At 44.4% G+C, this 15,068-nt stretch overlaps 1 protein-coding gene across 2 annotated transcripts in view; it reads right to left on the bottom strand.

Moving 5' to 3' along the window:
• Window positions 1-1,553: 1,553 nt before the first annotated feature.
• SMOX (spermine oxidase) overlaps window positions 1,554-15,068 on the bottom strand; it is a 68,917-nt gene continuing 55,402 nt past the window's right edge. For both annotated transcript variants that reach the window (XM_068943750.1, XM_068943749.1), the window contains exons 4-7: window positions 14,249-14,422; window positions 10,908-11,607; window positions 3,078-3,238; window positions 1,554-1,828 (exon numbers count right to left, since the gene is read on the bottom strand). In XM_068943750.1, the coding sequence (XP_068799851.1) occupies window positions 1,691-1,828; window positions 3,078-3,238; window positions 10,908-11,607; window positions 14,249-14,422 (1,173 nt within the window). In that variant the 3' untranslated portion in view covers window positions 1,554-1,690. The remainder of the gene's footprint in view (window positions 1,829-3,077; window positions 3,239-10,907; window positions 11,608-14,248; window positions 14,423-15,068) is intronic.

The raw sequence follows: 15,068 nt of genomic DNA on the forward strand, positions 1-15,068 counted from the left end.
ACCCAACTGCTCTTTAGGACATACTGGAAGTCGGCTTTGAAGATGTTTGGCTTACAGTTTAACAAAGAAACATATGTCCTGGCAAATACTTGCCTACACAATCAGAAAAACCTTTGACAGAAAAAAAAATATGCAGAAAAACACACAGACACACACACACACACACACACACATATGCTTCAGTGACTAAAGCTATAACCCATTTTTAAAACAAACAGCAAGTTTCTTTTCTGGAAGCCTATTTAGGTCAATAGAGAACTCTCTTATCAAACTGACTGACTATTCTTCAAATTAGCTTGAAGAATACAGCATGCAAATGGTTTCCCATTTGTCACAGTTTTGGTACTTTTGCATTAACCAGACCTTTTCGGTCCAGATTACGTTGCTGGAATAAGAGCTGGGGTTGTCCAACACTGGTTCTTCCAGTGAAGAACTGAGAGGTTCTTCCACACAAAGCACCTTTCATACAACAAATTCCTGACACTGTGCAAATACAATAATTTATTTCCACTACAGTTCACTACAGGTGACTACCATTAGGCTCTAGTGGGAGATAGCTTATCTCTCTGCTTAGAAAGTAAATTCTAGCCTAGCTGTCTCCTGGAAGTTTTAACTGGTGCACATTAGGACAAGCTTGTTAACATTAGCTTTATCCCTTTAACCCAAACCAATTTCAAAACTTTTTCTCCTTATATTCCCCTTTTTAGTCACTTTTACCAGTAGCAATTTTTTTGAAGCAAATTTGAGTGAATTTTCAAGCAATTTGACTTGGTCACCGCAAGAGGTGTCATTGCCTGAAGTGCTCTTCAGATGACGATGGACGGTCCAGCTCACACAGGGAAGAGTTGGCAGGCTCAAAAACAGACCTTGCCAGACATTCCTTACTCTTTGGCACTGCTGTTTTGTCTTCTGATGGTTCAGCAGCATTGGCCTCTCTGCCCAAAACATAGAGGAAAAACTGCTTCCACCTGAGCACACACTGATTTTTGAAAAGTGGGGATGACGGGGGCATTCCCTTCAAAACAATGATGCTTCTCCAGACCAAATGCAGACACAGTCTCAGATGTTACTTTCCTTAAGGCCTCCACTTTGCAGTGTTGCAATTCCTCTTATATCTTCCCACAAATGGACTGAACTAAATTGAACAGAGTGAGTTCAGAGCTAATCTGGACAAGATAAATGAAATGTGTCTCTGCGGTGTAGCTCCTCAAACACACATTGAATAAGGTACACTGAATATCTAGATCTATCTCAGGATCTTCCTACTCCAGATTTTGTAGAAAGAAAAAAAAACTATTTTTTATAATACATTGAAGAAAAGAGAAATGAGATCATGAGCAGAATGTCCAGGAACTACCAACACGCCCAATTTTTTTATTACAACATTTATTTTAGCATAGAAGGCACTTACAATACAGAAAGAAGAAAAATTACTGATAGGCACTGAAAGTGCGGTTAGAATTAAGATGACAAAGGAACAATTTACCAGACAGAAAGAGCACCCTTCCCTGTTAACGATACAGCACACGGAAATGAAGCTACTGATGACTAAGTTTTTTAAACAGTTAGGGCCTTTTTTTTAATATAAAAAGATAAAGGTTGTTCTACTGTGAAGTGAAATACAAAAGAACCCCTTGACGCACCCGCAGAAGGAATTGTGAGTTGGCGGTGGTCTCAAATACGGGGCCTTTCAGCTCCGACACTGTAAGAGATCCTGGTACATTTCAATGAGGTGAGCGGCCTCCCTCTGACCAGAAAGCACAGCACCATGAGTTGTGGAATAATACTTCCTGTGAGTGGCCTCCCCGGAAAACATCACCTGCATCGGCTGGAGAGGACAAGAAAAGCATAAAAGCTCAGCAGTGGTTATGGTCGAACACAGAGGAGGCAAAAAGGAGACAGAACTTTCTATTCCCTCACGCATCCCCATGAGCTGACATCGATGTTTTTTGAGTGCTGGTTCTCAAATTCCCAACGTAGTGGGCTACAGAGGCAGGGACAGCACACAGCTGAGAATACCAAGCTCACGCATGTTAGCATGCCTGCACAGTGCTGTTTGCAGGGCCACAGCACCATCCTAGAGCTAGGTTGCTCCAATACCCTCCAAAAAATCTACCCAAGTCACTGAGCACCTCCCTTTCTCTGCTGGCTCTGCTCTTTGCTCTCTCAAATTATGTTCTAGACTTTTGGGCACTACAGATTTTGTTTTTCAGGACTGCCGTTTCAGAAGAAAAGACAGGCCTGTCTCAAAACTGGCCAAGTAAGAGTAAGCGTTGTCTCTTATGTCAATAGTCAGGTGTTTGCCAAACTCCTAAAACCCCTGCTATCTTTTTAATAGATTTCTGCGCTCTACAAAATTACATGGTGGACTCAGGCTCTGGGCAGAGGAAACAGATAGCTGTTTGGGGGTTGCAGATTCATTCATCCATCATCTTTGGATATGGACATATAACCCTGAATGATGGAGTGACTTTGGCTTAATGAAATACTGTTCATCAGCTGCGCTGTGGCAACCATCTCCAAGTGTGCTCTTAAACGCCATGCTGTATTCACAAAACAAAGGAGTGTCTGAGGAGCATATTCACTGTTCCCTACCAATGCACAGTTCCCCAACCAAGAGCTTGACCTCCTTAACCCTCTGCTGTCAACACAGAAGGATTTCTAATATGCATCTCTGATATATTCAGAATTAGCCCTTAGCAGGGGTCACGCATTTAACGCTACATACCCAGACTACACTTTACATCAGAATAACATGTGCTTTCCTAAGCAATTTTAAACTGAGCACATGAGGACAAAAGTCATCAAAACACAGAGATATCAGTTACTTAGCAGCAAAAGCCACACAGATGTCTAGCTCTTGATAATTTCAGAGAAAGCTGAGGGGATTTCCTGAAGTGTTGAGATTCCAGTCATTAAAGAGGTAAAATCCTACAGGCATCATTTGTCCAGAAGGGTATGTATACAAAAAATGGAAAACGCATCACTGGCGGGCCAATCAGAGAGCATCTCTTTCAACCTCCCTCCCAGTGTCATGTTAGTCTTCTTGCCGCAGGGTCAATTTGCGCCGTACTTACAGTAGTTTTGGAGCTTTCAGCATAAGGCAGTGGCTTAGCAAGTTTCTCCACATCAGCCCCACTAGACCCAACTTGGGTATAAGAGTAGGATCCACGGAAGTTGGGATTGCTGCCCCAGGAGGACCGCAGGATCCGGCGAGGTTTCGGAATGTTTGGATTCCCTAGGTGGAAACCAAGAGAAGATAAAAAACTAAGATAGTGTCAGAGAAAAAACAAGGTAACATCTGTGTAAGGTGTGGGGTAGCACGTATGCAGAACACAGACCTATCTACTGAAAACGCATCCTGACAGCGCCTGTGGACTGCATGAAAGATGCTCTAAAACAGACCTCTCCTTTACTGACTTCTAAATATCTTTATAACAGAAATAGCATCCCTTTTAATGCCAGTCATCTTGCCTGTAGCCTTCCCTTTAGGGAAAGACTGTTAAGATGCTTATGTTCTTAAGACATTGGGGAGTTTCAGGTGACTCTGGACACAGTCTGGTTGAAAATACAGAGCATTTCCTGGTTTCATTTGCCTTGGAGAGCATGGTGGTGATCAAGTCATCACGTGTATCATCCATTTTAGGCATTTAATTGGGTGCCCAGTCTAAACTAGACGTTTAGGTAGTCTGGTGAAAGACATGCACCTTCAGAGAGAAACGGAGATAAGGGCGTTAGAAGGAGGCAAATCCTCATTCTACAGAGGTGGGAACACCTGACAGAAAGTTCTCCAAACTTGTATTCCTTACTCAGACTTTTACCTGGTCGCTTCTCAAAATGAACCTAAAACCCAACAGATCCATTTTGTGGGATGCACGTGGCAGTGAAAGAACGCTTATGAGGCTGGAAGCAGGGCTTCTAGATGGCTGCAGGAGTTCAACTGCTACACGGACGTCGGACCCAGAGGGAGCCCTTGAGTGAACCAACGATAGTGTCATGATCATCCCACTCCAAAGAGTACGGGAACATATGGGACCCAGGGCTTGTAGCCAAAGCAGCCCACCACCTGGCATCACAACCCAGCTAGAACTTAGAGAGGGGCATACTTTCGAGAGCCTCTTGCTAGGACGGCTTGAGACCATCTCAGTCGGTGTCACTGACTGAGGTTTTGTTGGAGTCTTGTGATTGTATCTGGCCTGGCAAGAGGGGAATGGGAGATATGGGACATGGAGAATTATAGTGGAATGGAATTCTCTCCACTCAGAGAGCAGAGAATCAGGAGAGCTGAGACCCACCCTTGAGACCTTTGAGGCAACCTCAGATATCCAGGCAAGGTTCACCTAGTTTGTCTGAGTCAGTCTGGGAGACTCTCAGCACAAGAACCAGGAGTAACTGAGACATTTTCGCATCTCACACAGACCCTGACTCTGCAACACTTAAGCATACTTAGCCTACTGAGAACATAATCCAAACTCCCCCGCTTTCTTCACTGGGACTTACAGAGGGAGTAAAAAACAACTATAAAGACGAGTTAGGCACTATATTATTTAGTTCTACTCAATAATTATTTAGTCATGCCTTTAGACCCTTACAATCAGGAGCAGGTTATTTCCCCGACTGAGCTACCTCTTTTAGGAGTATTGTGTGTCTAAAAGAACTATGAAATATAAGCCATACAGAAAAGGTCACTTCAGAGTGTGGCTGGCTTGTTGCAGTACTTTCTAACCACTAACCTCCAGATCAAAATATGGCACAGACTAACAAATAAATACATTTTACAAATAAAAGCATCCTGCAGCTGGATGTTGTTTCAGGAGCATAAACTTAGCGTAATGAAACATCTAAAATATGCTCTTCCAAGAATCTTCAAATGGAAGCAAATGCCTGGGATGGAAGTGAAAAACCCACGGGTGTCTGAGAACAGGGAACTCTCAGATGTGTCAAGGCAACAGTTACTGCTTTTTATCTTCAAGGACTGTAGGAAAGCCCAGGAGAACGCACCATGAATGCTGCTAGACAACACAAGAGAAAACGGGGCCAAAGAAGTCTTCCATCACATTCCACTACACAAAAACAATTGCTCAATGCATTTTCAAATAAGATGAGACTGCATGGGGCTGGTGATGCCTCTTATGTAGCTAGTGCCTGTTCTCATTGTCAAGGTACCTAGAAGTTTTCCAGTTCAGTAGTCAATGTATAAGATGATGGTAAAAAGACGATAACACTGGGAACATACAGCGTTACAGGCAGTGAGACAAGGGCAGGCATAGGTCAGAACCAGCTCCTTTATTGACTCCTTGGCAGCCTGCAGATAAGGGCAAAAGTCTCCTAGAAGACTTGAATTTGTTAACAAAAGGGTTTGTGTGGCCATCAGCCCAATCAGCAATTGTGTAAATCAGCAATATTTAATAGAGCAACCGTTCAGAATCTGGTTAAAACAGTAGCTTTGTATCTCTCTAGTGTTTCCCATGGATGACCTTGCACTGTGTGTACAAGGAGGTAAATAGCAGCATTCCCACCAGGGATCGATTCTTAACACAACCACTTCATCTCAGGGCAAACGGCGGCACAGCAAAATGAAGAATGTGACCTTGGTCAGATGGTAGAGCTTCATGTAGAGACGCCTGAGCCAGTGGACAGTGCGGAACAGGCCTAAGGAGCCTAGGTACTAACGCAGCTGTATAGTTCCCAGAACTGAAGCCAGTCTCCTCCCTCAGCATCACGCTGTATGGTGTGGATGTACCAGCTCACATGAGCTAGCTCAAAATTCTCCAGCACATCAGACCACATGACCCATGATCCACATCTCTGCTTCAGAGCCTGAGAAATCTCGCATCCCCTGCTATACCACTCCGTTTCAACCATTATCCCATCCTCCCCTTTGCCTACAGGCTTGCAAGACTGCAAACAGTAGCAACTATCATGCCCTTAAACTTGTGAATTTATGCCCTTGTTAGGCGAGGAACCCGTTACCTTTGGGGTGAGAAACTTGGTGAACACCGTTCAAGGATTCACATTATCCCCAAACTGTTTCCAGAGGGAAAAATCATTTCAGCAGCACGCAGAGAGGAGGGAGCTTGGTCGAAGGTCACAAAGCAAGACACAACACAAGCCCCAGTTCTGACCTGCTCTCTGCAAGGCAGAGTCTACAGTGACTGGTACGGCCAGACTCTTTCAAATAATATATTTAACTGGGCTTCCTCAATCTGCTTTTAAATAGATGAGTAAGCATGTGGGCTGCTTCTCTTTGCCTACAGATAAAAATAACTTAATGGATATAGATGTGAAAACTTCTAAGAACTAAGCACAGATTCACTGTCTAAATAGAGACAGAATGGCTGAAAAAGGACTTCAGTTATCATTAAAACAGGAGGCATGCACATTTTTATGATACAAACTCATACTTGTGAAGTTCTGGAAAATAACTTGTGCCTCAAACTATCCACTCTTTATTCAACTATTGGGATATATGGCTACACAGATTTACCGGTTATGGGGCTGATTAAGAAACATAGGATGATCATAACATTAGCTCATAGATCTTAATTAAATTAATATACCCAAATTTGTGTGTCTGCCTGCGAGCAGAGGGTCTAAGCTCCCATCATGGCCAACAGAGACCTACAGTACTGTTCAACTACCCACACACTACTGTCTACAGCCGTCAAAGCATCCAAGGCATCCACACGGAGCTTGCAGATATGACACAGAGCCTATAGGAGAACCCTCCTCTAACAGAGAAATAGCTGGAGGACAGGCAGCACATCTCAGCACATCTCCAAAGACATTAAAAATGTCATGGGTAGGAGCTGAACTGAGTCCCGGATTATCATGGAGTAGAGTGAAAGCTCAAGGACCCAGTTCACTTTATGTCTTAATCTAAGGCATGATAGCTAATCAGAAAGAAAACACCATGGACATCCTCTGTTGAAGATGAGGAGAGTTTTATCCACAGAAGAAGCTACAGAGTCAGCTAGCTTTGACACTAATACAGGAAATAAGGTGAGCTAGCTGATTTACCATCTCTCGATCAGTATCTCATAGAAATAGGTTTGGATTTAAGCTTCCCCAAAATCTGGTGGTCTTCATCTAAAGATATGAGGGTCACCGGAGTCAGTGCAAAGCCTTCAGATCAATGTTCTGGAACATTTGGGAATTAGGCACCATGAAGCTGCTCTGACCAGGTTCAAAGCACCCTAGCTATGTGATCTGCTCTGATCTAACGATGCACTTCTTTGGAAATTCTGCTTTACGATACTGCAGGGAGCCTGCTATGTGCATGGAGATGAAAGTGTGGAAGCCCTCTGCAGAAAATAAGGACAACTGAGAAAGCTAAAAGCTCATACTCACTATGAGATCTGGAAAGTACACGTGAAGCAGAGAAAACAAAGAGCCTCTCCCAGCAACAACACCTGCACAACACCTCCAGGCTCAGCTTGACAAATCCGAGTACTTCAGAGGGAAGGAGGCCTGCAATTACTACCCTCTGGCTTCTAACTCTCACAGTTTAGCCAACAAAGAAACCAGTACAAGATATCTAATTGTTTAAAGGCATTCCATGTAATCAGATTTAGAGGATGCTATGCTTTTCAGTCATCCATTTGTGAAGAGCTGTAATTGTCAATGGTTCTCAGGTTAGAACGAGCCCGAGAGCTTTCACAGCAAAACCAGATAATCTGCTACACTAACCTGCATGTGAAATTTAAGGTCACAGAGGCAAATAATCTCCTCGCAGAGAGAAATTCACAGGTTAATACAACACTGAGTCTAAAAGAAAGGATTTAATATAGAACTGGTCCAACACCCTCTGAAGCCAGGGTGGGTAACGGACCAGGGCAACGGACCAGAAAAAAACACAGCTGAAGACGGGAACTCGCATGGTTAATGCGTTAAGTCTTTCAAAGAGGGATAGGAATTAGGAAAGTGGGAGGCTTTATACCCAGAACATGTAAGCTACAAACGATGAAGTGAACATGCAAAGGTTAACGCTACCTAATTTCATTACTGAGTAATAGTTCTAAGGCTCCCTCTTATCCTCAGCAGAGGAAAACTTCTTCAGAAGATGTCTCAGAGCACCAAATGAGGTGTGGAAGATCTGAACTGCCTTATGGAAGAACTTCTCTTCACACTGAGCATAGGACGTTAGGGAGATTAGTCTTCCAACTCAGTCCCCTGACTTACATGAAGTTGGGTGGTGGGAAAACCCCTTAAAAGCTGGACTTGGTGGTGCTAAGCGGACCAGAGAGCACTTGTCACATCCAGAAATGGCTACAGTTAGATCACAAATAGAAGGCTGCTTTGTTCCCCCTCCAAAAAAATAATCTGCTAAAAAAAGCTACTGTTGACTGCAGTTCTAGAGCTTTTTACTTAGAGGACTTCAAAATATGATTGTCTTCCGGGAGAGGGAAGGGCTCGCTCCGCTGTACAGAGGAGCCCAGTCATTTGGAAACATGCAGACAACTTAAGGCTGAAGTCTCCAAGACTCAGTGCCAGAAATCCCTGAATAAGCAGTTCAGCCATGAGATAGACAGGCTCCAAGATGAGGTATAGGCTCAAGACTCCTAGAAAAAGGACAAAGGCTTCTCTGAATCCCTGGACACAGATTTACTTATTTCTGTGCTCTGCTCCACACCTCACCATCGTGGATGTGGCCTCATGGCTACGCATACTTCAGCCCTTGGGGCGATGGTCTAACCCATTCTCACACGCCCAATGGAATGCGTTGGTGGAGAACATCATATGTCCTTGCACCTGGTCCAGTTACTATTGAGGTACCACTTCTCTCGTGAAGCCCCCAAGGAAAACAGGGGAGTAAGGACAACTGGGGATAAACCCAGTTACCTTACTAAGGCTATCTTGTAAGAATAGGCAAAAGGTTTTCCAGAAACTAACAAAGTTTTGGGCAAAAAGTGGAACAGGCCATGTTGTGTAACGAGTGCTCCAAGGACAGGTTTTCTCCTTGCAGTTCTGAGCAGCTGAAAGAGGGGACCTCTCTCAGTTTATGCAAAAAGGTACTTTATAGGGCAAGGCCCTGGTAAATTCAGTCCGAATTTCTTCAGGGTTAGATAACCCAGGATTAGAAAAAGGCTGAGATGGAGCTCAGGCTGCTGAACAGTCTGATGGACAGAGACCAGGTGCAGTATCAACTGGAACAGCAACTGCAGCACGTACTGACAGTCCAGTGCCAACATATTTCCAGCCCAAGAGGAAGAGAGGAACATCCAACACATGCAAACAATAACAGTAACTATAAAAAACAGCTAAGGAGTGCAGGAAGGAAGAGGTAGAGAACACTCCCATTTGCCCCAGTGAGAAAGACCTAAAGAACCAAATTCTCAAAAATGAATCAAGGTATTTTAGAAAAAAAAAAAAAAAAGAGGTTTTAAGCAAGAAGAGCCGCAACAAATAAGGTTGTTAATACACTTATACACTCTGGGAGACGTCATCGAAGAGGAAAGAGCCTCCTGCTATGTCTGCATCAGGCAGCAGCTGACCTGCCGAGGTCAGGAGGAAAGAAGGCAAGTATGTACTGATACTGCAATATAACTTAGGGATACCCAATACCACTAAAAAAAAAAAAACAAAAAAATCAAACAAACAAACAAAAAAACCCCCCACCACTCAGGAACCACAAGCTTATGTTGGTGGCTGAAAATGGGATTCAGTTTTGGCTTCAGCATTAGAGTTTCTGAAACTAAAGTCTACCCTATGATTTCTAAAGAGGTTAGTAAGAGTAGTATCTCTTTGGCAGTAGCCAGTTATGCGGGTAGCCCTCAGCTTCCAGGTCCCTTTCTGTAGGCGTCAGCATTGTTTGTAGTAAATGGTCTGTAAGCATAAGGGAAAGCTAAACGTGGGAAGGCAAATTTCTCCAGATAACTGGAGGTCCACGGAGAAGAGGGGAAGGCTGCAGTCTCACTGGATATTGACGTTTGGCTAACACAGGCTAACAGACATATGTAAATAGCTAATCAGGAGACTCATCTCTGGAATAACACAAGATACAGCTACACTTGTAGGACACATTGGTTTTATAATTGCTTATATTAATGTATAAATCAAAAATCCTTGTCTCAATGAATGAGACTGCTCAATGAACCAATTGTCATTTCTTCCAGAAACTACCACTTTACACTTGTACAGTGTCTTCCATCTGAGGATCACAAAGAACTCTGTAGATACTCAAAACCCTTTCTTTGGAAAGGTGTGCAAGCTCTAGAAAAGTGACTGCAGACAAATTAAGGCCAGATTTGTTCAAATACTAACACTTTCAGTGCACTCATCGTGGATTTTCTCAGCATAGTGCACACAGGATCTGTACTGCTCCAACTGCTGCCTTTAATATGATGTGCACTCAGCACCCATGAAACCAGTCTGAAGTCCTGGAAGGTTTAGGTCAGGCACCCAGAAATGGAAACTCTCAAGATCAATGGATACTTGGGCAATGAGTATGGGCATATTTCCATGGCGAATGGAAGTCAGGAGTGTGATTCAATCACCACATCTCAGGACCTAATTTGATCCAATTTCATCCAACCTCACTAGCTTTATTAATAGAGCTCTGCTGCTTTCCACTGCTGAGATCAGTCCTCAGGAGTCCTGACTCGGACAGTTCCAGCTGATGAAGTATTATCTGTGATTAAATAAAGCAGAGTATGTGGAATCCTTGGGCATTTCAGCCCACCACTTCCTGAGCTGGTTATCAGCCTCTCTGTAAATAGCTCTGAGGCACATCTAAGCCCCTGCAGCAGGAGGCATGTTGGAAGCACTTGTGCAGCCCATCCAAGAGGATATAAATGCCAAAGAACTAAAAATTGCTTTAATGCATTTCCTTCCCAGTAGTCATGCAAAACCCCAGACCCACTCTCCCTCTCTTCTCCACTTGTCAAAGAAACCAGAGCATGGCTGACCTGTAAATTTACGCAGCATTTCGGTGCAGGTTTCTGCCACAGTTTCATCATCACACTTCTCCATAATCAAAGCCTCTTCTCCACAGATCCAGCCGCTCAGCACATAGCCATACCGCTCTGGTGGATAGAGTACATCAAAGCTGCAGATCTTCTTGTACCACAGCTCCTCGGGATAGGTCAAACTCTCACTCTCTGCCTCATCTTCCCAGACAAATTGGATGCTGTTGCATTCAGAACTCCAAAAGGGCTCTTCAAACTCCAGGAAAATCTTGTCAGTTGTACTGATGCCTAGCTTCTCAATGGCCATCACCTTCTCCTCAGGCAAGCGGGGATGAAACAGGCTCTCGTGGCGTTTCTTCAAGACTCCCAGAGACACAGTTACGATGACGTGGTCAGCTGGGATGAACTCACAGTCCTCGCACTCCACAAAGACATCGGAGCCTTCGTCCTCCTCAGGGAGGTCACTGTTGTGGTCAGCCACCTGCTCAATCTTCTTGCTGACCGACTGGTTCCAGTGGATGCACTTGACCGGCTTGCGGAGCTGAATGACAGACTCGGGAATGGAGCGGGCCAAAATCTCCACAATTTTAATGAAACCACAAGGAATGATGTGATGAGCTCCAGGAATTTCGGTCCATTCCCCAAATTCGCTGAGCGAGACCTCATCCATACTGTGGGAGCTGCTCTCGCAGCTCTCTACCTAAGGAAAAGCAACACAAAAGCAACATTGCCACAAAGCAACTGATTTTGCCACAGCACAACACTGCAAGGGCACAGAGGAGCTGCACAAGCTAGAAGGCCTGAATCTCCCTCTTAAACTACATTATCGTTGCTAATAAAGATGCATCTTTCCACAGGATGCGACCAAAAAAAAAAAAAATAAAAAAATCAATCCTTAGTCTTGCTTCCTATAAGAGAAACCATTTTTATTTTGTCACGGTAATGAGCTGCATCAGCCTCGGTTGCATCGGCCACAGCTCTGAGACCATGTCTTTGCCTCTGCATGATTCTGGGTTACAGTTCTGATTATTTCCTTCCATTTAAAACCCCACTGCAGTGGCGAGGGACTGGCTGCTTGGTGCTGGAGCCATCTTAACCAGATGCTCTTTCCAATGTTAATAAACATTCCCATTCCATGAGGAGCCATGAATAGATGAGAAACTTTTGACAGCTACTTCTGCTGTCTGCAGATTTCAACACACTGTCAAACAGTTAGCAATCACCAAGCTAACAATCTGCAGTATAGGTGAGAGGATCCAACACAGAAGGAACTGAGTAAGATAGAAAAGGAAAATGTTAGGATGTGAAACACATCTATCTGATTCACTCAATGTGATTATCAAAGCTTTAGACTCGGGATCTATTTGTTGAAGTTAGCAGACGTATTAGGCAAAGCTGTAGCTTGCATCAATCCCTGGAACAAAAGCAGGATGTTTGGCCTGACTCGTGATAAGTTTCTAGTGACAACACTGATGCATGGGACATAGTGATCTTACAATGTGGGCTTCAAATCACCAGAGTCACATTCATTCCCCCACTGTAATTCTTTAAACAAGCATTTTAGGCTGAGGGAACATTACAGTTCCATGCCTCACCCTCTGGCCAATTATCCAGGCCTTTCCAAACTGTAACATCTACGCTGAGAAGCCTGGGAAGCCCAGTGCCCTCTCCCTGAGGCGCGTCCTAGTGTAAGGCAGGGATCTCTCTGCTGGGGCTAGGGTGTCACACAAACAAGTCAAGCTCTTTTTTAGAAAAAGGTCAAAGTTGTACTAGAGTGGTTCACAGACGGAGAGGAAGAGGCTGCTCGTGATCCTGTGACTGTGGCCACACAGACAGATGTCCCTTACTGGGCATTCCCCAGTGTCTCCGTGACATGACTGAGAAGGTGTAACCACTGGGCCAGGTTGCCAGCAGCTAGGCCTTGAAGATCTGTCTTCCGAGTCCGTCTGATGGCAGGGCAAGCGCTCTCCAGCTCCCAAAGTCAGTGCTGTTGGCCCACTGGCACGGTCCTGCACACTCCCTAACTATCTTGGGTCAGGCAGCAGGACCCTCATCCTGCCTGATCACAGGACGCTCCACACTATGAAGGTGACAAACAGTGATGGCCTATTGGGTTATTCCAACCATGAAGGAAGACTACAAACCAGTTCCAGGCAGAAAAACAGGTAATTACCAAGACTAGACTTCAGCTGAGACACCAGATAATCCACGTTCCCTCAGCAGCCACTTTGATTTAATGGCTTAAGTATCACAAGCTTTGTTATTCTCAGGTATTACACATTAGAAGGGATTTGCAAGAGTTAGAGAAAAGTCTCTCTGTAGCAACCACAGAAGTAACCCCCAGAAAAAAACACAGGCAGACCAAATGATTAACATCAACTGCATTGATAATGTTACATGGCTAACACAATAAATTAGTGACTATGACTACCTGGCAACTGTGGAGATACCCTGCTATACGAGGTCTTGGGTTGGGACAGTGACAGATCAGAACAGTGGTCAGGACGCCTGGGTTCTAATCTCAGCATTACCACAGGCCTCCTGTGAGACTCAAGGAGGTCTTTATCTCTCTTTGTTTCAGGTTCCCACCTGTGAATAGCAAATGCTACATACTTACCCACGTCACAGAGTGCCGCTTGGCTCCCCTGCCTCATTTCTTAAGCCTTTAAGTCATTATAATTGAAATAGGAACGACTGTTACATTTTACTTGTGAAGTGCTTGATGCAGCATTGAGTCCTCATCCCACAGAGATCTCATTTAGGCCAAGGCATCAAGAAGATAAAAAGAACTAGGGAAGCCGTGAGGAAAAATGATTAGGAAACGGGTTTATACAATCTGCCTTTGATTATATACTGCTTTACCTTTAAGACGCTTACCAGGGATTTCCCCAGCAAATTACTATTATCAAAGTTACATTTCTTCTGGTCTCTGAGGTATGGACAGAGGCAGAAGGGAGTAAAAGATATTTTGGCTAGATCGTGGGGTCCCAGGTGTAAGGCACAAGACATCATAGTACTCAAAGACGCTGACAACAGACTAGCTTCAGTTGGTAAGAAAACCTTACACTGCACCAGAAAATTTAACAAAGCCTAGGAAATATCCTCCTAATTAAAAGCTGCAAACTCAAAGTAAGACAAAACAAGGGAACGTATTATTTCTTGCAGCCCACTGTCTTACCATCTGCCTCAAGAGGAAATATTGTCTATTACAGACATAAATTGCCCCAGCTACAAGAGACCAGGGAAAGTAATGCCCCAGTGATGGGCAAGGCTTAGCCACGTCTCTGAGGTTCAAGATGGATCTGCCCTTGGTTAAAATAAACAATAACGTGCACACACACCTTAAGGTACTGCTGAATCATCGCTAGTTTCAGCCTCTTGACGGCCTCCGTGTCATCCGGATCGGCTTTGACACGTTTGCGCACTACGTCCCGTGTAAAGACGCCCACGCTGTTCTGGCTCTCAGCATTGACTGGTTTACCTCGTTGGAAGAATTCCTGAGTCAGGTTATAGACCTGCCAAAGACAGCACAGAAAGATAGACAAAGTGATTCACAGAAGAATCCAAGCCCCACGCAGCATGCTTTTTCCTCCATCCAAAACCAGGTCACCACCTCTTGCCAACCCTGGAGATCCAGGCCTCTAAATTAGCTTTAGTAGTACGTTGTATCCTCTGCTCCAATCCCACACTAAGTTGCACCCCCAGTTCTGTTGGTCAGAAGACAGGAAGCACTTCCCTCCTCCAAGCAAAGATAAATGGCCTCAGATAATCACTCTTACTCACCTGCAACAGTTTAATTACTATTCAGCTGTATGTTGAGTATGTCCGTTCTCCCACTAGCAGAAGAGCAGGCCAGATAGTCCTGCCATTTTCAGGAGCTATATCTTGTCAATCCTAAACAGCTGTTTAGATATGGCAGCTGGATCAGTAAGCCAGCTGCCTGCAGGTACAGGCAGACTGCAGACCACCTTCATCTACAGACCACCACAGGGGTGACAGAAGGGCAGCTGAGACTATTAATGGAGGCAGAATTTAATCCGAGGAGATCTAGATCCCTAGAACCTAGCTTCTCTGTGGGGCAAGCTTGGGTCTGCTCTGTGTGCTTTTTGACTCTGCTGAGTAGTGACATACCTGGGTCGACCTCACTCTCCATTCATAGTC

Source organism: Struthio camelus, chromosome 4 (assembly GCF_040807025.1).
Source record: "Struthio camelus isolate bStrCam1 chromosome 4, bStrCam1.hap1, whole genome shotgun sequence".
In the NCBI taxonomy this organism is placed as follows: Eukaryota; Metazoa; Chordata; class Aves; order Struthioniformes; family Struthionidae; genus Struthio; species Struthio camelus.